At 38.1% G+C, this 22,501-nt stretch overlaps 2 protein-coding genes across 2 annotated transcripts; both read right to left on the reverse strand.

Moving 5' to 3' along the window:
* Positions 1-860: 860 nt before the first annotated feature.
* LOC141642091 (kinesin-like protein KIN-12B) lies at positions 861-7,974 on the reverse strand. Its single transcript, XM_074450775.1, has 16 exons — positions 7,278-7,974; positions 6,418-6,555; positions 6,243-6,326; positions 6,004-6,129; positions 5,845-5,904; positions 5,697-5,750; positions 5,521-5,613; positions 5,248-5,343; positions 4,861-5,006; positions 4,479-4,628; positions 4,262-4,391; positions 3,123-4,175; positions 2,931-3,029; positions 2,696-2,848; positions 1,776-2,573; positions 861-1,331 (listed from the first exon to the last, which is right to left on the reverse strand). Exons 1-16 carry the CDS (start codon positions 7,632-7,634, stop codon positions 1,032-1,034), a joined length of 3,837 nt encoding a protein of 1,278 aa, XP_074306876.1. The 5' UTR covers positions 7,635-7,974; the 3' UTR covers positions 861-1,031.
* A 2,692-nt stretch (positions 7,975-10,666) lies between these two features.
* LOC141642092 (putative UDP-N-acetylglucosamine--peptide N-acetylglucosaminyltransferase SEC) lies at positions 10,667-22,137 on the reverse strand. The gene is made up of 28 exons (XM_074450776.1): positions 21,508-22,137; positions 19,567-19,712; positions 19,362-19,460; positions 19,115-19,165; positions 18,850-18,966; positions 18,706-18,762; positions 18,169-18,288; positions 17,973-18,035; positions 17,787-17,865; positions 17,513-17,622; positions 17,361-17,414; positions 16,897-16,964; positions 16,688-16,790; positions 16,268-16,470; positions 16,067-16,163; positions 15,695-15,766; positions 15,502-15,578; positions 15,297-15,413; positions 15,134-15,218; positions 14,874-15,041; positions 13,217-13,327; positions 13,055-13,141; positions 12,843-12,970; positions 12,464-12,546; positions 12,253-12,358; positions 12,010-12,156; positions 11,106-11,226; positions 10,667-11,014 (listed from the first exon to the last, which is right to left on the reverse strand). Exons 1-28 carry the CDS (start codon positions 21,791-21,793, stop codon positions 10,901-10,903), a joined length of 3,069 nt encoding a protein of 1,022 aa, XP_074306877.1. The 5' UTR covers positions 21,794-22,137; the 3' UTR covers positions 10,667-10,900.
* Positions 22,138-22,501: the final 364 nt, after the last annotated feature.

The raw sequence follows: 22,501 nt of genomic DNA on the forward strand, positions 1-22,501 counted from the left end.
GTTGGATCGTACGGGTCTGCTCGTTCCTCTCGGTCTGCGTGGTGTATGTGGGTTGTTCGGGTCTTATCGGACGAGTTTGTTGAGGTGGTGTGGCAGGGTGGTGCTTGGATCTGGCGGTGTTGTGGGTTGGTAGGGAGGCGGTGGCTTCCGTTTTTTTCCTGTGTTCCGCTTTGTTTCCTTTATGTTTTTGTTTAATTTCCGCTTTCGTTTTGTTTTTGTCTCTCTTTTACGAGGGCTCTGTCCCCGTCTATCGGTGGTGTCCTTCTCTCGGTTTGAGAGCTTTCGTTTCTCTGTTCGTTTGCGCTTTTCTAATAAGTCGTGAAAGATCGGCATTGTTATAGATCGTTATATGGTTTTACATATTTTGTCCGATTCATGGCTACAATTAATCACGTCAGAAGAAATGGATACTCGTCAAGGAAGATTCGGAGACCCTCTTATGGATGAAAGCCTTTTGCGGCGAATCGATGATCGAGACTCTGTTGCAGTGTTTCATTCTTTGAACAATAATTTATTTCCTATGGTTGTAATCGATTTGTATCCGATTGAGCTTGGCATATGTTGTAGATGTCGTATGACTTTTTATTAATGATAATGATCTTTTCTTTAAAAAAAAAAAAAGGTTGGAGGTAGATGTATGTTCCTTTTTCTCTATGAACAATACCGGTATGCGAAAATCGGATATATGAAAACACAAGTTTCTAAAACAATGTCGGGTATAGGGTTTTTTTCGCCCATATTCTTCTATATTGTTGACTTGTACCCGACTCAAATGAGCCGTTTACCGAACTTCTCTAATATGTAACTCGAACCGTGTCGGCCGGGTAAAATACTTGCTTAAAGAAAGATACCACCTGTTGAAAAAATTACTCTGCCTGCATTTGAGCACCATCAAAGTTTTGAGTGATACAAACTGCTACATTAAGGGCATAACCACCCCTTCTATTATACAAGATGTATGATCTCGGATATAGCTAATATGTTGAATAAAGGATGTTATTTGATTTGTACTCGAGAATAAAACTCAGTATCTATATATTACATCTATCATACCCAGAAAACCATGAAGCTGGTTCCGATAACTTCGATGACAAGTCATCATCTGCATCTTTATCAAAGAAACCCTCGAATTCTTCTTTCCATCGGTTGTTCTCGAAGCTTTCATGCGTTCCTGCATCGTACTTTGCCGCACTTTGTTTGTGATCGGGAAATGGGGGGGACTTAGCAACAACATGATTCAATGTAGACATTTCCAGTTCATGTTGTTTCTTTAATTCGTCGATTTGCTTGCTAAGCTTCTGAGTCTCTTCTTCTGCCTTCAGAGCACGCGTCTGCGAAATTGCGGAGTCAATTTAATTCCATCAAAAAATTTCAGGGTGATAACAAGCGAGAATGAACAATATTAACTCAAACAAGAGGTCACCAAAGTGAAATTCGTGAAACATCAGGGTGTCTGTGTGACTAGCTCAAAAGTCGAAAGCTTTTCCATACTGAAACCGATAGCTTTATTCTCACAAGCAGACCCATAATTACGGAATACTGAAAGGCAGACGGCAAGACTCAAGCAACTAAACAGTTTATCTGGTGCATCTTTAGGGTAAAGGCACTTTAGAGGTATGCACAATATGAACTAAACCATAATGCACTTTAAGCAACAACCAAGAGAACATTAAAGAATATCGAGTATTTGGCTCTATTGGAACGGAAAAAAGTTTCTTCGTCCTGTGTAACCAAAACAAATGTAGAGATATATGACAGGAGAGAATGAGGCTCACCTCAGCAGCAGCTATAGCTTCTTCAGCTTCTTTCAGACGAACAAGTAATTCACCAGCAGCCTGCACAGCTTCTGCAGTATCTCTTAGTTGAGACTGAAGCATTTTGTTTTCATCCCTCAAATACCGCCTTTCCTTTTCTTTTTCCACTCTGAAAGCTGAAATCTGAGCAGCAAGAATATTAATGAACTTTGATTCAGGCCCCTTTACCCCTGATTTAACAGCAGCTTTCTTCACATCCTCGATGCCTTCTTGCATCTTTCTGTGCCTAGCAAGCATTTGCATATGTTTCTCCTCAAGGTCAGCATATTGCTCTAGCATACGTGCATGGCCCTCCATGGCTAACTGCATGGCCTCTTTCAGCTCATCTGAGCATTTTTTTTCAGCCACAAGTTCACGCTCTAGTACTTCAGCATGGGAACGACAAGTTTCCAGTTCCAGTTTTAGTTCATCTGCCAGAGATATCCATTGGCTCTCCACCTCGGTCCACTTAGTTCTCTCCTGCTCGAGTTTTTCCATAGCATTCTCTTCATTTGCTTCTACAATTGGGTTCAATTGTGGACATGGGCTCGGGTCACAGGAGTAAGTTAATTGCAAAAGAGACTTTCGTTGTCTAGCCTTAGGTGAATTTTCTGTATAGTATTGGAGCTGGCTCCTTAAATCATGAATCTCCTCCACTAAGACTTCCTTCTCGCCCATATCAAAGAAGTTCCGCAATCTTTCTAACTCATCTTGTGCTCTCTCTAGCTCAATTCTGGTCTCTAGGACTTCAGGATGGTTTTCATATTTCTCCTTCAATATCTACAGACATCAGGAAAAAAATATTCAAATAAAAAGAAAAAGAGTTAGTAAAATGTTAGAGAAAGCACTCGCCAATCGCTGCCACTCCTAATTCAACATGTGCCGAGAAAACTGATGCGCACCTCATGTTCTTTACGGAGACAGATAAATTCCTCTTCCATGAAGTCCTCAGAAGGTAGCACCCCATCCATAAGGTTCTCAAGCCTATTAATTTTGTCCTCGCGCATCTGACCTATAATGGCATTGCATTCTCTTTCGTGCTTGTACTGTTGAACCTGCAAATAAGGTAATAATGTCAGTGAGTTACTAAAGTTTCTTTAGGTAGTCTGGCTTAAGCGGACATTGGTTTTAACTCACCAAACGGTTTAGGTGGCTAATCTCATGACTTTGTTTCGCACAGAAATCCTCAAGCGCCATTTCTCTCCTGATTGCTCCTGCCAGAACCTTTTCTACTGCCTGTTCCATTGTTTTTTCAAATTAACGGCTCAACATTTAACACACACACACACACACAAAAAGACAACCCTGAGCATATTCTACAAAACACACCTTCGGAACTTGTTTCATAGGCTTCTCAGCAGGCAGTGACCTATCAACAGGTACCAACTGAAGATTTGAAGGGTCAGTCGCTTCTTCCTCGTCCACATTATGAATTCTTTTCTTGCAAGTACTGCAGACATACACTACAGAATCTTCTGCCAGCATGTCAGGGCTTTCCGATAGAGTTTGAGTACCTACATCGATTTTTGGTAAGGGCAAAATTGTCTTTAACTCTGTAGGCTTGAATGAAAACCTCAGCGGTGATGTCCTAAATGCAGAACTCTGACGCTGACATTCAATTATCTCAAGGCCGCGATGAAGGCTTGCCGCCAAATTATCTGTAGTTCTACGAGGTTGGTTGCCTAGCCCAGAGCTCTGTACAGCCTTCTGTGATGCAGTTAGCATTGTTGAAGATTTTAGACTCTTTCTACTACTAGTAACTGATGGTCTCGGGGAAACGCTTGGAGCTGGAGATGGCAGAATTGGAGAAACGTCACATGGAATTAGACTCAGGGTAGTCGTAGTTACAGCCTCCAAGGATCCACATGGAAGATTATTTGCGGGTACCGCAACTGTGGTAGTAGTAGTAGTAAGAGAAGACCCCATATTCACAGAGCTATCCTCGGTTGCTTGAGATGGTGTTTCATTCATAGCTTCTTCCATATCTGCTATGCCATCAGTCTTGTTATTGGACGAGCAGCTAGTATCTACTATTGTTTCAGTTGTATCAATTTCTGACATTCCCTCTTCCATGCTTACATCTGACACTTCAGAGATTTGACTTTCAATATTTCCATTAATAGAGGTTTTGCCCACACCACCAGGATTCGTAATACTTTTAGTGCCAGTTGATTCTAGACCAACTTTGTGGCACAGCTTGTCAACAGCTTCGTCGACAACTTCCATCTCTATATCACCGTCTTCATCCAGATGGCGTAATGCCATTGGATGATTGAGGCTGAACTTCAAGAGACTCAAGCTTCGACGTGCATTCCAACTATTTGCGTATGCTGCATTTGGATTATTGTGGTCTCCATGTGCCTTCATTCGTTGCAGTTCATCCTGTTTCATGTGATCAAACATAAGTAACAATCTATGAACCAATGAGAATTATATATACTTTTTGTAACCTAAACAGAGTCACAGACCTTAAGCTGCTTTATCACTTCTCTCAAGACATTGATATCATCCTGAGTGACCTCATTGACAACAGCCTTGTTCTTAATTGCCTTTGCGCGCTGTGCAAACCTCAGTGTGCTAAAAGTCTCACTTCTACAGCTGAGATAAGTAGAAAATTTATAATCAGCAATATGAACAGAAAAAACAGAATGAGAAAATAGGGGACAGAGAACGCTTCTGCATTACCTTTGTGATGGAGAAATTGCACAGATCATAGCAAGTTTTGCGTTACCGCCGAGAGATTCCTGTAGCAAAAATGTCAACCTTGAGTCTCTATATGGGATATGTCTTTGCTTTCCAGTTTGGGAGACTTCAGCCAGAATGTTTATCAGATTCCTGGAAAGCGTTGAGCAGATCAGAATATGTTACAGACATGACTAGAAGTTCATTGGCAAAACAATGCTTAGAGGCGACACCTAATATTTAGAAGAGATTCCTATAAGACATTAACCAACCGTTGTCATGTTTGAATATAATATATTAAGCTACCAAGCAAGGCTAAACATGAACAGTAGTACAGTACAACACGCCAGTAAATGGAAGTAAGCATAAATAGTTATAGTTATACCCTAGTTGTGACAAAGATCGATTGATATTTCCTGCTTCTTTCAGCCGTTCTCCAGCCGCACCTGTCAGCTTTTGCCTTTCTGACCCAGCAAGATCAACTAAATTTATTCTGCTAGTCTTGAAGCTGCTTACGCCATCTGTCATACTCTGCACATTAACTGCACATATTAGCCAGGCTAGTAAAAGTGAATACTGGTCAATGAGCTTGCTTAACTCACAGAGCGAGTTTCTATTATTTGTATTTGCCTATATTTTTTCATCGATAGAAAGCATTTAGTGGGAAAATATATGGTCTGCCATATATTGAAATTCTCCAACCCAACTGCTAAGGAAAATCAAAGGAAGATAAGCACATATAGTTATGGACCTATTTCAATCAAGACGGTACCTTGCATTGTGATTCGACAACACACGTAAAAACACTGTGTGAACGTGAACTCTCTGCATTTACACTTGTCACGCCAGTCTTCCTGTGTGAAAGTCCCTATACAATTGACGACAAGATTGAATTAATACAGACATTGCAGTTCCTAAGAAAAAAAAGTAGTTATGTAAAGAACATCAAAATGATATACATGTGGTACATCACATGTATAACTGAATTGCGAGAAATGATGCCTCAAATGAAATCTCTGTTAGGAATTGGAGATGCCAGACATACCTTCAACAAAAGCCGGATTACGTCCTTGACTGTTGATACGCACTCCTCTTTGAGATTTTCAACATAAACACCTGATTTAACATCCTCTCTTATCTGTAGGACCAAATGATAATTGTAAGATTACCGCATAGTATACCATTTTGGCAACAGAACTATAGAGAAGGCATTCCTCAAACCTGAAGATTCTTTTGAGTCGGATCCAACAAATCAGTTATTTGTTCATTGTAAATCTGCAAAGGAGGAAAAAAATAGCCGTATTGTGGTTAGAGCGACCTGACCATATGCTAAATCACAAAATGCAACACACAAGACAGACTACATTACCTCAAGGAAAGAGCAACGGCACTGATACGTAAGCTGTTTGTCAGCATGCTTTATTTGCTCCTGGGTTAACAGATAACAAAGAAAGAACAAGCACTTCAATATTTCCACACTTTTCTTTTTACATAAGAACAAGGAAAGAGATTAGGTTTCAATAATCACCTCATTAATGCGAGCAAAAAGTCGTTCAAAAACTCGAGGTGTTAATCCCTGCTGCTCATTGGCTAGGTTTTCTTCCAGTAAAGCATTGGCTGGTCCCCACATTGTATATGTTTTCCCACTTCCCGTCTAATCCGAAACAAATACACAAACAACTGAGTATAAGCTAGATTCAATTTTCATCAATCAATGTCGTAACAACAATAGGTTCAGGCAATAACATGCTTGAAGTTAAAAGTTACCTGTCCATAGGCAAACACAGAGCTGTTAAACCCAGCAAGACAGTTCTCAACAAGTGGAGATCCTACGAGATCGAAGATTTCTAACTGAAAAGACGAGTTAAAGGGGAGTGAGATTTATTCACAATCCATTTCTACATTACTGCATGTAACTGGAAAAAAACGACCAAAAACTTGCCTGAGTCGACTCTGTATCAGCCACAGAGTCATATGTAAAGGTGTGTCCATTGATTAACAAAGAATCATTTGACATTTTCTGCACTATCATTTCACTGTCTTCCTCATCCTTGTTTAGTGGCCGCATTCGCACCACCACCTTATGTCAATGCAAAAAGAATTAGCTAGCACTCTTAGTAACTGAGAAAGCCAAGAGAACACAGAATGCTCCTACTTCTTACACATAGCATAAGTTCAGCTAGCAAACATCTGCAAGTTATAGCGAAAGACGATAACACAGAATGCCCCTACTTCTTACTTATAACAAACAAGCACTTGTCTTCTATATCATGCAGAATCAATCTTAACATCGCGCAGAAACCTAGCTAGGGATACGAATACAATCAGCTCCGGACATTAAAACCTAAACACAATTTATACCTCAACTTAAGATTTGAATCATCTTGCTAATACTGTATCTAACTAAAAAGGAACTAAATCCTGAATTAAATATCCAAACTGTACAGTTCAGCTTACGATTTGATTTGAATCATCTTGCTAAGATCGAACTATAAAAGAACTAAATCCTCAATTAAATTTCCAAACTGTACAATTCAGCTTACGATTTGATTTGAATCATCGTGCTAAGATCGAACTAAACAAGAACTAAATCCTCAATCAAATCTTCAAACTGTACAAAGCTATCAATCAAGAACTAACTAATAAAGATTAACTACATTAATCATTACTCCAATTTTTCGCTACATTACCTAAAACCTGCTAAAACTAATCAAGAATCATTCATAAAATTAGGTCAATTAACTTTGTGACGAGTATTTTAATCAAAAACAACATAAACAACTAATTGAATAAGAGGTTTACCCTAACGCCGGTGTCGGACAATGACGAAGAACAAGGAGGCCCCACACCGACACCAAGACCAATAATATCAGAAACGAGGTCGTTACTAAGCTTCCGTTTAAGAGGATTACACGGCGGAGGTCTCGGCGGAAGAGGACTCCGAAGCTTCGCCGGCGACGGAGACGGTTTTCCGGCGAGTAATTCTCCGGCGACGGAGGAAGGTTCTGTGTTCTCTTTGTCTCTCGGCGGACATTTCAGTTTTCGGTTCGATTTCGATTTGTTAGGGTTAGGGTTAGAGTGAGGAGATGGGGATAGTTCCGATAATGGATTTGCTTCGCGAAACGACGACGTTTTCGGGAGCATGAAATGCTTCATCATTGATTAATGTGAGTTTTTTTTTTAGAGAGAGAAGGGAAGGAGACGGAAATGGTGAGGTTGAGTTGATGGGAAGGAGGAGAAGAAGGGGGGGGGAGAAAGATTGAAAGAGGAGAAAGCATGAAATGTAGCCGTTGAAGGTTGGGAATTTGAAATTATTATTTATTTAAAAAGTGGGGGAAAAGGGTGGTTTTTGTTTGTTTGTTTGTTTAATTATTTGGCTTTTTGTTTAATGTGGGGAGGTTTGAAATGTTGGGATCTAGAGGAGCGTTTTAAGTCGGTTGTGTTTAATGTTGTGGAGGATAAATGGAGGAGATTTGAGGAGTTAAAGGGTGGTCTAATTCATTGATTATTAATGTTTTTTTTTTTTTTTGGTGAGGAAAAGCGGATACAAACATCCAAATTAAGGAAAGGAAACAAGCAAAAAAAATAAAAAAATAAGAAAAACACAAGCGACAAACTAAAGCTAAGCCGAATAAAACGGAACCACACGAGGCCCAGAGACGCCCCCAACATCCTGCTCCATGAGTCGGAATAATTGATCCGGTACATTCGACAAGTCGTAGGTGATCAATTGCTGAGCTTGTGATACCCCCTGATTTGCTAACCAGTCCGCGCACGAATTTGTTTCTCGATAAATGTGATTCAACTCAACCTTCCACGGGTTATCTCGGATAAAAGCTAGACAAATTTGTACCATATGGGAATGGGCTGTAGGGAAGGACAGTTTGGCATCCATCAGTGTACGGACCGCCTTAGAATCCGTCTGAATAATCAAATGAGTAATGCGTTTTTCCAGTGCAATTATCAAGCCCCTCCTCAAAGCCATAATTTCAGCTCGAGTAACCGTCGCTAGCCCAAGTTTTTTCCGCATAAGCACATTTATGTTTGTGTAATCTAATTTTAGTGTGAAACGGTTATTTGAGGTAATGGATTAAGTTTTTTGCCCCTGTAAATGTTACAGGTCTCACTTAGGGTTAAGTTACTGTGTATTGTCACAGTAAGCAATCTGTCTGGTTAAGGATCAAGTTCATCAACCGAAAACTAAACACATTGATCTCAAAATATCTTTTCTAAAAATTGAGTAGAGTATTAAGGTGAACAAAGTGGGTACTGCTGATAACACAGCTAAAACATTTACAAAGTTAGCTCCACATAGTAAGTGCCAACATTGTTTGGACTTGCAAAATGTTAAGAGCTTTTGATTGCCCCGTGATGGGAAATTTCTGAGACAGAAAGGAGAGGAATATTCTAGTTACATCTTTTTTTTTTTTTTTTTGATGACGAGGAGGTTAGATCCTCCCCGGATACAGGACCCCACCCTGCTAGGCGCCTGTACCATGTGAGTTCTTTCCCGCGGGGATTATTCCCTCTCCGGGCGTCAGGTCCCCAGAAAAGTGTTCATCTAGGGAATCGAACCCAGGACCTCACAATTCCTCCTTAGGAGGCTTTGAGGTTACCCTGAAATTCCACTAGACTCACACATCTTGGGTTTCTAGTTACATCTTGGCATTAGGATGTGAGATGATTCAAGTCACCGGTTGGAGAGTTATTGGATTTGGGTCTTTTTTTGTGATGAATTGTTCAAGTGTCTCTTGAATGTGTAGTTGGCACCTATTCTAAAACCGTAATCTACCGTTACCAAACCATGTAAATCTATTTGTGCTTTTTTTTTTTGTTTCTTGATTTGTTATCATGTTAAAAAAACCCATTGTTTGTTAATTTTAATGTCAAAATGATTTTTTTAAACATTGGAAAAAGAACATTCCATATTAAGGCGCAATTATTACACTTATACTGATTGTGTGAGTGATATTAAATTATTAACAATGTTTTCGTGTTACTTTATATGTGACCAAGTAAACTGAAATCACTTGGCATGACAGTATGACACAACACTCTACTCGGGTGTCTTGGGCACCGTATTGCGTTAGGGTCTTTCGGATACTTGAATTTGGAAAATGGCCAATTTTAGTCTCGTTTAAAACACAATTGTTTTAGTTTTCTATAACGTAGGCTGTAACACATCAAGTTGTATTTACTCCATGTTTTTCACTCTGCCCCTTCCCCTCGGGACTCTTCCATCTCCCACCATCAACACCGTCATCCTCAATTGACACTATTCTGCCACTCGCCATCAACCCATCCATTTCAGCCCTTATCAACACCAAATTACAGACATTGACTCCATACTTCACCCCTCCACAATCTACATCTTTGCTTCAAAAGTCTCCATGGCAGTCCCCAACACACCACATGCTTGTTCCTCGCTGAACCTTCTTGATCCACCAATTGGTTATGGTGTGAAATTTCCGGATGTATGCTCAACGTAGCTTTTGGTAGCAGGTCGGTCTTGCTTACGGTGAGCACAAAGGGACGTGGGATGGTGAATGTGGCAGTGCTAGGATGGAGGGTTAGATCAACGCTCTGTTCACATGGACAACAGACTAAGGCGTAAATAAAGTGGGCCATGCTGTGAGATGGCTGAGGTGGTCGGAAATGGCTCAAAGGCGTGTAAGACCCATACATGGCAGGGAATTATTTGATTCAATTGCATAAGACAGAAGATGGTTGTTTATGGAAAATGAGCCGGATCGGAAAATGGTTAGCTGTTTGACATAGATTGGCTTGGGACAGTAGATATTATTGAGGTTATAGAACTAGGTAACTTTGTGATGGTTTCAGAGCATGACGAGGCCCGATAGTAAAATTTATTTTTACGAATTTGTAAATTCGTATATCCCCTTGTTTTCGCAGGCCGCCTTGTTCCGTCTCCATTGAAATTTGAAGCATCAAGTCCAGAAGATATTCTCCTCACAAGGAGAAAAACAACGAAGATCAAGATCGGGTCACCATGCATCACCTAACAGGATTATCAGTTATATGTATCGCCCGCCATCCAGCTTACCAACCTCATGACGGATAATCGAACATAAAGGACACCATGGTGGATCATAATGAGCATTATTCTTCATTGCATGTCACAACCACCACAGTAGTTCCTCAATAGGGAAGATGAAACGAAAGAGCATCAGTTGAAGAGACACGAACAAAGAAAATGCATTAGAGAGTAAGCAGTTGTACCTTCCAACAGTTCACAGGTTGGCCCATAAGGCCGTCACCATAAAGCATATTCTACCTGAATTAGAAGTGTCGTCATAGCTGCAGCATTTAATACCTATGACAGAATAACTATCAGCATAATCATTCAGAATATCTCTCAAAACTTTTAACATATACTCTTCGGGTTGTCTCGTCTTTCGTTTCATCTATCTGTCGTAAGGGCATTCTAGGTCATTCTCAGTCACTTTAAATGGCTGAGGATGCTGGCCAGCACAGTGCAAGTTCCACATCTTGAAAAATGCTCGCTCTAGATTTTTCACCTGCGACAATATAACCTGAGTTAGCAAACTATTGTTACCGTGCAAGCTTTTCATAAAATGTAGCATCAATCAGCAGTACATGAGCACTCACCCAACGAGCAGTGTCGAAAAGAGGGCAAGTCAAGCGGGCAGCCTTCAGTCTATCAGTGAGATCCAGAAGCTTCGGTCTATTCAATGCCAAAGACACGGCCTTCTCTTCATACTCTCTCAAGCTTACAGATATTATTACAAAATGAAAGAGATAAGTCAGCAGAGCATACCATTGATACAAGCACTTTCAAATATCCAGTAAAAAAACTAAAACTGAAATCAGGGTGGCCTAATTCACAGTAGTCTCCAATCTGACATACAAATACATGACACGCTTTTAATAAGAGTATATATGGTAAGTATAGTTTCGGTTTGAATAAGACACACTATGTAGACCACGGCACAAGTCATAGCATCACTCATTTGAAAAAGAAATAAATCAATCCCCATGTGTCTATAGTAGCAGTAATTGAGCTAGCCAGGAAGGAGGGATAACGAAACAAGACTTGTACATTTTGCGTCCCAAGTAAATTTAAAGTAAGTTTAAGATACGAGATGGTCAATATTCTACTACTAAAAAACATCAAACACAAGTGAAGGGCTGAAGAGGATTGCAAGGACACGCAATAGATCTTACTACACAACTACCAAAATTTTGGAGACTGGATAAACTGTCCACCTTATAAAGCCTCAACTAAACTCATAAAGAAACGCTGCAACTGACAATGTGCTCACCCTCTATGATTAACACAAACAGAAGATATGGTACTAACTACAGCGTAATCCTCTTATCCATTCTAGGTCAGTCAAGGTAACAAAAAACTAGTTCTATTAGGTGATAGGTATCAACAAGCCAATTGTAGTACTTAACACAGAAAAGAAAAGCATGTTTGAACCAGACCAAAAAAAAAAATGCATCCTGTTCATATATCACGTGTGAATATGCGGAATAGACGAATAGCTACCTGTTAACTACCATCTCCTCGCCAACACCAGTTGCCATACACAATGAACCAGCAACCCTACTGGCCATTTTCTCTAGGGGAAGTGTCAACATTGGTAAACCAGCCCACAGAACATCTGTGCCAGTGGTGTGTCCGTTGCATAATGGCCTGCATCCATATAATACAAAAGCAATCAATAAAAAAAATATTTTACCATTTATTAAGAGAGTCTGCCAAATACTTATAGAGAAAGACAGCAATTACGTGTCAAGGCACAGATCCGCCAAAGCACTGCGTCTGATGTGCTCGCCTTTCATGGCAACATCGGTAAAAATAATCTGGTCCTGTTGCACACCCCTTGCAGCAGCATCTGCAAATCTCAAAAAAGCACGGATTAAACTGTGTATCGACTATCAACATTAAAAAATGGAGAATACAAGAATTAGCCGCTACAGTTTTGTAACACAGCACTTACATGCACGAAGCCTACTCTCCCCTGCAGCTGGAAACCTCAGAAGCCAGAGAACGCTATTGGGAACGCGTTTAAGAATATTGCACCTGAACAGGAATGGACAAAGTTATTATGACACCTGATTACTCTCTCGATCTCATTTATAGCAATGTCGACTTTTGACCACCGTTTAATTACAATATATATAGTTCCAACTTCATCAATATGATAAGAAAAAAATTGTTTTGATAAAGACAGCGTGAAAACGTCACATCGCCTCTCTCCATATATTTGTAGAAATTATAAAATAATTCACGTCGATGACCAATAAAGTCGATGAGAAAATATACTGAGACCAAGGTTGCACAGAAGAAGACAGTTAAACATATCTCACAAAACTCACCAAGTGTCAAAAATGTCGGGATCAATTTTGTATAGCTGATTAAAACATCCAAAAATGAATTTGTCCTCTGGCAGTCCATAGTCAGATCGCTTAGGTTGACTTTTAGGATCCAATACATCCCGATTTTTCTGGAAAAAAAAAAGTGATCTCAAAAATCATGGATGATAATAGGCCAACAAATGTGAATTACTAGTACTAGTGCAGTAACAAACCTGCTTATAATCACTAACAAAGTAACAATTGGGAACATGAACAAGCTTCTCAGCATAAATGTGTGACAGATGGCTTGGAGAGACAAACTGCGCAAAAAATCGAAGTTATAAAGCATATAGATAATGGAGATCGAACACGTAGCAAATAATTCACTTTCATACCTCATCTGTTACAAGATACTGTATGTAAGTCGCCCCCATGGTTCCAGGAAATCCCATATATGAGACCTGAACTGGAGCAGGCTGCATCGCAAATATTTCATTTCTGGCACCCTGTAGAAGACACAACAGAGCAATATTTTATGCTAACATCTCTAATTATTACAAATTTCAACAAACTATCGGGTAACTGCATCCATTTACAAAGGAGTCAAATCAAGATCCATTGTTCTTCTGGCTTTAGGATATATTTGGACGATATCAGTATAGATCTTAAAATCCTCTGTGGTGCTTCTTTCCATAAAATAATAGATGCTGTTTTCAGTTAAGAGTCAATTGGGAATAGTCTCAATGTTTACTCCAGGGGAAAGCTTGAAACTTCTGACCTCTCTCCTTATCACACTTGGTGGAGGAGGGTTATTGGAGACACTTGGTCACTGGGGCCATTAAGGTACTGGTAATGATGAACCGACTTTATTCTTTCCACGTGATATATATACTTGCCAGAAAAAACAGTTTATCCCAATTAGTCGCGAAACCTATCCTACAGTACGTTCTAGTTTAGGCATCGAATTAAGTACAATCAATAGACAGTTACCACCTCTTTATCTCCTCCGCCTCATTACCATTCAAGAAATACCTTTGGAAAACAGCCAGATGGAATCCCCCTTACTACTAAGAGAATAAAACTCTTAGTAGTTCTCCCGCCTAAGTTGCATAATCCTCATATGGGCCTATTTATTTGGATATTAAATCATTGGGAATGGGAATGGATAACAGCCCACTAAATTGTAGTTAAACGTACATCCCACTATATTAGGATAATCTAGGGTATTATTATACAATCTCCATAATTACAACTAAAATTATTATGTCATCATCTCCTTAATCTATGGATTTCGCATGGCATAAAACTTGGCTAATTTATTATGCAATCATCTCCATAATTATCATCCTTCATTAGTAGAACACTAAAATTACGCAAATCTGCTTCTTATGCAATCTATACCATAATTTTTTTTCATCAACTTAAACTTTGTATGTATTAAGTTAAAATATGAATAACAAACTTTATTACAAAATACATATTTGATCTGAAGATGTAAATCTCACGAGATTTATGCCTTTAGTTAATATAATAATATAGTAACATTTATTTTTTGAATAAAGTTGACAAAGTAATTCAAGTAAAATTCATTAATTTAATCAGATTAAAAGTGTTGACTTTCCTATTTTATTTATTTTAATATGAAATATTATCAATATGATCCCCAAAAAAACTGAAAATGAGTTGAAGCTATCACTCTAAATGCAAACATCTCTAACAACTACATCTAAAAATTACTGTGCTACTATACTAGTACAAAAACAACAGATCTGCCAGGACTAAATGGAAAAGCAGGCTTAATTGCTTAAATCTATCAAGACAGCCTGCAAGCCAACTACCTACATCCCTTTAGCAAAAAAAGTATTTTATTTTAAGTTTCAAATATGGTTCTAGCCTTCTAGGTTAAGCATATTTTAAGGGGCAAACAAACGGAAGACAAAATATAGACTGCGGCCAGCTGGAGAGATGTTAAGGATTCCCATTATGGTCGATTGGCTAGACGCACAATATCAAGAATACGACTACAACTAAACAATGCAATGCAATACGTACCTTTGTGTATCCATTAAGGTTGACCAAGATCTGAATCTTGTCGTCATTAATTAATTTAGCAATTGCGTCAGAGGACAACGAAGAGACATCAATAAAGTGCTCAGCCTCTGATTGTGTGCGCAACCTCCACTCGGAGCCATCACTTGGACTCAATGCATAACAGAATACCTGCCAATCGCATTCACCAGATAAATAACATGAAAATAGATGATGTTATACATTTTTAATTTAAATGTGTGGCTTGAGTGTGTGACTATTACCTCAAAGTTTTCTCTGTTGTGCATACCGAAGACTGAGCCCATAAGATGTGATAAAGGATGATTCCCAAAATCGCTACTGACATATCTGTAACAAAGTGACTCAGTTATAACAGAAATAAGACCTAAACACACAGCCTGAAATTACAAGAGGTTACAAACATACCCAAGTCTCAACCGCCTACTCCCACCATTACCCTTTACAGGTATAGGAGTAGGATAACTGAATGGAGGAAGTGAATATCGAGCTGCCACAATAGAACAGTGTTCTGCGTATTTACGACTGCAAGAAACATAGTAACATGAGCACGCTGGTTATCAGGCAAAACTGGAAAAAGACATGTCATCACTGCCACAATGCAACTACTCACCTAATTTCAAGGGCAAGCATTGGCTCAAGAGGATAAGCAAAGGCATGGAACGGCTGGACACTTGGTAGAACATTCATCTGACAAGTAATTGGCAACTCTTTTTAATATAAAGATCTAAAAGTATGGCATAATGAAGAAGAAAAAAATTATAATGAGATGAACCCTAAAGAAAAAGCCGAGAAGATCAGATAACCTGTATTTGCCGCCTCAGTATCCCTTCTACTTCAATAAGCCTGCTTTCTCTATCTTCCCAGCCACATACACACTACAACATATGAAGCTAATGAATTGTCTAAGCATTGAAATTTGATTAAAAGAGACGGATGCACAAGACTTGAACAAATAACTGGCTAGTGAACCCTAGCACACAAAACTAGTCTCACACAGCACACGTGCTACATAAATGAGTACCAGCATAATATTGAGAAGTAAATGTGCTTTTATGCATTTGAAGACTATCCAAGTAATGTTTAACAAATTCACAGAGCGGGAACATATCTATCCTGGGGGATATAACATAAACAGTTTGTTCAGCAACTAACTCGAAGAAAGGTCATGCACCAACCTGTAATGTGTGAAGAAGATTGCATGATGCCTCTGGGAAATCAGGCCGTAACATTAATGCATGTTTGTAACTTTTTACAGCTAGTTCTACTTGGCCACTGAAAACAATCAACACAAATATTGAGTATCATCAAAAATAAATAGACATCTCTTATCTACAAACTACTTACAACTCATCTTCCACGCATAACAAATAATCGACCTGTCTTTATAGGCAGATGCCAGGTTCGCATGAGCTTCAGCCATAGAAGGGCGAACATTAATCGCATTCATGTAGTCTTGGATAGCTTCATTGATTCTTCCAGTTTCCTTATATGTATTACCCCGATTCAGAAAAGCATCAGCTGCTGAAGGATCAATTCTAAGAACTTCTGTGTAGCAGGTTATGGCATCTGTGCAATTGCCCTGTAAAGAAGCCACCTAATACTGTAAGCTTCAACATTAAATAGAAATATGCCACTGCTATGGACTTGCAAAAATGCATATGGCCAAGTGGAACCGCGGAGTGCGGATAGATCTAAAGGCAATAGTAAATATGAATGTAAGAAACTAAGATCAGCAGATCGTTGGTTCATAACTAACATACAAAAAGAGCCATAAAAAAGCAGGATGATTACACTACCTGCTGTTTATAAATCATTGCGAGATTATTATAAGGTGCAGACAGTCCTGTAGTAACATTAAGTGTGGCCTTGTAGTACTGCGCTGCAGTACCAATCATGTTCCTACAGAAACCACAAATAAATATAATAAGTAGAAAGTACAGAAAAGTATTAAGGATATTTCGAAAGTATCCAAATACAGAGAAGCGTCAACGGTAAAAAGATTTACCACTCCATATATATGTTTCCAAGATTTGTTAATGCCTGGGGGTGACTCGGTTGCAGAGAGAGGCATTGCTGCACCAAGCAATAATCTGCATTAATATAAAACTACTACAGCAGAAACAACATCATCAACAATAACATTCCCCTCATGTTTCATACACTCCCGCCAATAGCGAGGTAAGGAGATCGAATGTAAAGGCCCCTTGGCCTATGTTTTCAACACAGACACAAAGGATGCCCAGAAAGGAAACTGATTTCAAAATGGCATTGACTAACTGCATGCACAATATAAGAAGCGTGAACTATTTAGTGAGCCATTTTGTTTGATTTCATCATATTCCAGTCACTGTCGGAGTATAGTGAGACATTGGCACCACTGTAATTGGAGACCGATGTTAAATATGTGAGATGAAAACATACGGACAACACTCAGTAGAAGTGTAAAAACAAAAGAAAAATAATACATACACGATAGTACTGAGCCGCCTCATCAGCTCGACCAGCATCCTTTAATGCATTGCCCTTCAAAGAGATATTTAGAAGAAATGGGATGAGAACCTGAACAATTTAAACATAAACTGCTGCAGGATCCATTATTTAAAGAACTACTAGCGACATACCAAATTATTATAAGCTTCCAGAAATCCAGGATCACAAGAGATAGCTCTTTCATAATGAAGAATTGCCATGTCAAGTTGCCCTTGCTCATAGTAGATACTTGCAAGATTACCTGTTCAGTTCAAAGTTTAAAATTGTGTCGAAAAATCAAAGAAAGGTTTTTTAATGGAAAGGGCCAAAGTGAAAAATTTTTTAATAATTGCCACCCAGCAAGAGCTTGACAGAGGCAGTAGCAAAAAGAAAAGAAAAGAAGAAAAAAAAAAACACCATCCTCACCATATCCTATAGCATAGTCTGGCCGGACCTGCAGGGCACGCTGATAACATAATACAGCTTCCTGAGGCTTCCCCAGAGCCTGGATAAAGATAAGAAGCAGAATAAGACACACATCCCTAACCTTCTTTCTTTAGGAGAAGCAAAGGTAAACGACTAGACAAATTTAATCCTGCTAAGATGACATACCTTGTACACATTTCCTAAATTTAGGTAGGCATCTACACACGTAGGCTTGTGTTTGATAGCTTCCTGATATACAGAGAAGGAGCAATATCATTATGGAAAGAAAAATTGAGCTACTGCAATTATGATGAGAAACAAGAGAAATGTTGACATTATTGCTCACTCTTCAATGCAGAACCAACAGAAAAAGCAAGAATACCTTGTAATAGTGAATAGCATTTGTATAATCCCCTGTCTCCACCAAAAGTCCAGCAAGATTGGACCAAGCTATAGAAAGTGTCGGTTGGATGCGGAGAACCTCAACATAACAATTGTATGCCTGCACACAAGATAAACCCCAGTTATAATATACACAGAAAATAAAATGTTACACAGATGATGGAACAGTAATGTAGCAACTCAAGCATACATATACAAAATAATGAGTATTTAAAGCCTGTACTATTATGACTCTGGATGGCTGGATGAACTGTGTTCAAATCAGCCCGAAAAAATGACAAGAGACTAGAGAGCACAATATGCCAACGTCATAGAGGCAATGTGCCAAAGCCGATCCAAGTCAGGAAGAAAAAACCACCAAATTCTTAAATGGGTAGCAATAAAGGGGATTGTTTGTCGAACTTATAACTTGTGCCAATAATAATACAGTATATGACATAGTAGACTTCTCATCATATTCTTTATGTAAGATCCCCACAAGAACAGATAGACTTCTCCATTAACGGCTTTCTCTTACCTCAGACACAAGACCTTGAGCTTTCATCAAATTACCAAGGGTGCAACGAGCATCAATCTACGCAAGTACATAAAAAGCTCAGTAAAGTGTTAAAAGCCATCACAACACCATAAAACACATACATACAAACTGCAAAACAATTACCAGATGGGGATTTAGTGCAAGTGCCTGACGGCAGCACTGGGAAGCCTCACTGAGCCTTCCTTTTCTCATGTAGGCATTAGCCAAGTTGGACCATGCATCAGCAAAATTAGGTCGCAGCTGCAAATGATTGAAATAATAATTATTTACTGGCACATAGCTGAAGTAACCGGGTATGTAAAGTACATCTTAAAAGAAGTGGCAGAATGCTCATAAGTCATAACCACGGCTAACATAGTAGTATTACTTGTAGAGATAGATTTGTTACCTCAATTGCAACCATGTAATACTGAATAGCGAGGTCGATATTGCCTTTCTCCTGCACGATAAGGGTAAGTATAGGTTAAAAACTTCTTAAAAATAAATTCAACAAAGGAATATATGATTGTTAAGTCCACCGCAACTTTTGTCTTTCATGTGAGAAACTGAGAACTGAGCAGATTCCTAACAGAAAGAAACAGCTGATGTACTATGCAAAGTCTTTAAGAAAAGGAAACATTGAAACTGATGAATACCTTCCATGCATTTGCCATGTTCCCATAACATTCAGCAAAACGAGGTTCAATAACAATAGCCTCTTCATTTTTTGAGATGCAAGAATCAAAGTCATGCAACTAAAGAACAAGAACAAACAGTCAGTAATAGCATTCAAGCGAGCAAAATTACAAAAATCAGCTACTAAAATGATTTTATATAATAACCGAAAACATAGTGTAAAACCTGGTAATAAATAGCACCCAGCAGCAGAAGGTTATCAGTGCGGCGCGGATTTTTTTCATATAAAATATTACTGAATTCCAACGCCTGTTTGTAGTTCCCTGATTTGTACTTTTGGTGGGCAAGAGTCAGCAGCAGCGTGTCGTCAGCTACAACAAAGAACACAACGCGTCACTTCTGGAGAAACTTGCTAACAATCATTATATAAATAAAATAAATAAACAAATCTATCGGAGGTATACACCACTCCTGACATATTTGTAATCAAACTTCCACTCAGTGGAATGGATTAACGACAACACCTGTGATATACTTTTTTCCCGATTGACAGAGATAACATAAAAACTATGAATAATCTACTGACTGGTGATATTGGATTGAAGGATGCAAAGACACAAATGTACTAAGTATTGATTTTTTGTATCAAGGTCGCAACCAATAAACTTGACGCAATAGGCAAGATACTTCGAGAATCCTTTTCAATTTTAGAGTAGAAGAAAGCTCGGTTATTTGAAGTTCATAATATAACATGCTCCATTGTTCCTCTACACACAGCAGTGAGCAAGCTAAAACACAATTTCATTATTTCTGTAACGTTGGATACAACTTGACCTCCTCAAGTATTTTCATGAATTTTCATCGATCACAGGTACAAATTACAAGTATTTTCATCAGTTACGATGAATATACCTTGACCTCCTAATGTAACGTTGGATACACCTTAGACTACAGTTACAACTTTTCATCAATTTTATGAGTCATGGCCTTAAAATCTTTAATAAAAATTACAAGTATTTCATTATTCTTCATCGTATCTTCATGACTGATAATGTTGTTTTTTTTCAAACTCTAAAGGGCATTAGTGCCAATGCAGTACCACAACACAGTTCGACCAAAGAACACCACAAAATCTGCCTCAAAAATACACACAATCACACATCTTTTCTGATATGTTCGGGAATATTGGAGTAACGCTGGATACACCTTGACCTCCTCAAAACCTATTGATAGTTGAATCCACGTAAAACCGCGTCATCATAAAATTAGGTTTTTAAATTGTTGACTAAACTGTTTTCTGTATCAATCGTTCGATCTAGGTCACAAATGTTGAAAGTACATTTTGAGCTCCTCAAACCCTATCAGCTTTATAATTCACATTATATCTCTGTATGATAACATAAACTACAAACAAAATCACAAAATCAACTTCAAAGTACGGACGATTGTGACGAACTATCTTTTATACATCTCAACCTCCTCAAATCATAATAACATCCAACATATCAGTCAGCTATGTAGTAATATTGAAAACGTTTCGACTTCATAAACTGACAGCAGCAGTAGTTTACTCTGCACTGCATCTTATCATAAACTACGAAGCTACATCACAAAATCAACCTTGAAAAAAAAATTAAGACACAAATCAACTCCAAAGTACCATGCAACTATCTTTTACACATATCAACCTCCTGAAATCATAATGATATCTAACATTGTTTCTTTCGAATCCATATACAATCTTAGCAGAATAATTCACACTGTACCGTAGTCCGTCACTTCATATCCTAAATTACGAAGCTACATCACATAATCAACCTCAAAAATCAAAATTAAGCACACAAAATAACACCATAAAACCAACCTCCAACATTTAACAATTAAAACTCAAATTAAATCAACCTTTACCATTAACAATCAAACTTTAAATTAAACTAATCATAAATCAACCTCAATAATTGAAATTTACCTCACAAAATCAACCTTCGGCATTAACAACCAAACATTAAATTAAATTAATTACAAAATTAACCTCAATTATCAAAATTTAACTCACAAATCAACCTTCAGAATTAACAATCGAACATTAAATCAAACTAATCACAAAATTAACCTAAATAACAGAAATTCAACTAATAAAACTCAAAATTAAATCAATTCACATACCTAAGCGAGGATCACCGGCCTGAGAAACCTTATTAACATTGGACAACGACGACGACGGAAGCGACGATTGCTGCTGCAACAACAGCTGCTTATTACTACTACTACTACTCTGTTGATTATTATTATTATTATTATCAGAGTGAAAAAATATCACATCATTACGATCGAACGAAACCCTAGCTCCTTGCAAATTCCGCTGAAACTGCTGCAAATTCAGCTGCTGCTGGTGTTGTTGCTGCTGCTGATACTGCAGATTACTACTACTATCATTCTGCAGCAGCAACATTGTTAATTATCCAAAATAATTACACCAAAAAAAAATCACAAAATTAATCAAAAATTACACTAATTCGCGCAATTTCATCACAATTTTTCGCGCAAAATTTAAGTGATTGTGATGATGAACAATAGCGAAAAGTGTGATTTTGTGATTATCTCAGCGAAAATTCTTCGTGAATTTTGTGATGACGATTGTCGAAGAGTTTTCGCATATTTAGCGGCTTTTTTTTATTTTTTATTTTTTTTGGTAATTTTCTCTCTCTAGAAGCACTTTTTGTTTGTTGATTTTCTTGGTTTAATTAGGCAAGTGGTTGATTGTTGCTAGCATTAGCTGATTTTTACTTTTTGCTTCTTTTTTTTTCCATGTTGGCTTAAACGGGATTATTTGATCTGATTATTTTCTGTTTATATTTTACTATCTTTTTCCAATTGTGATACATTGGAGTTGAAAGTTCCATTTTCACCTGATATAGTGTGCTTATTTAAACCAAAAAAAATAAAAATGCAATGTAATCCTATATGTTATTCTTGAAAAATAAGTTAATTTTTACGTTCGTAAATTACCGTATTATGAAATTTGAGATTTATTACCTGTAGTCTATACGTAAATTGTTCGAGAGTCGATCAAAAAGTGTGTTTACTTTGTTCCAATAAAAAACGAGATGTTATTTTAGAGGGAGTATTAAAGATCGGCGTATTTGATGCGTTTGATGGG

The sequence above is a fragment of the Silene latifolia genome, chromosome 2, assembly GCF_048544455.1.
Source record: "Silene latifolia isolate original U9 population chromosome 2, ASM4854445v1, whole genome shotgun sequence".
In the NCBI taxonomy this organism is placed as follows: Eukaryota; Viridiplantae; Streptophyta; class Magnoliopsida; order Caryophyllales; family Caryophyllaceae; genus Silene; species Silene latifolia.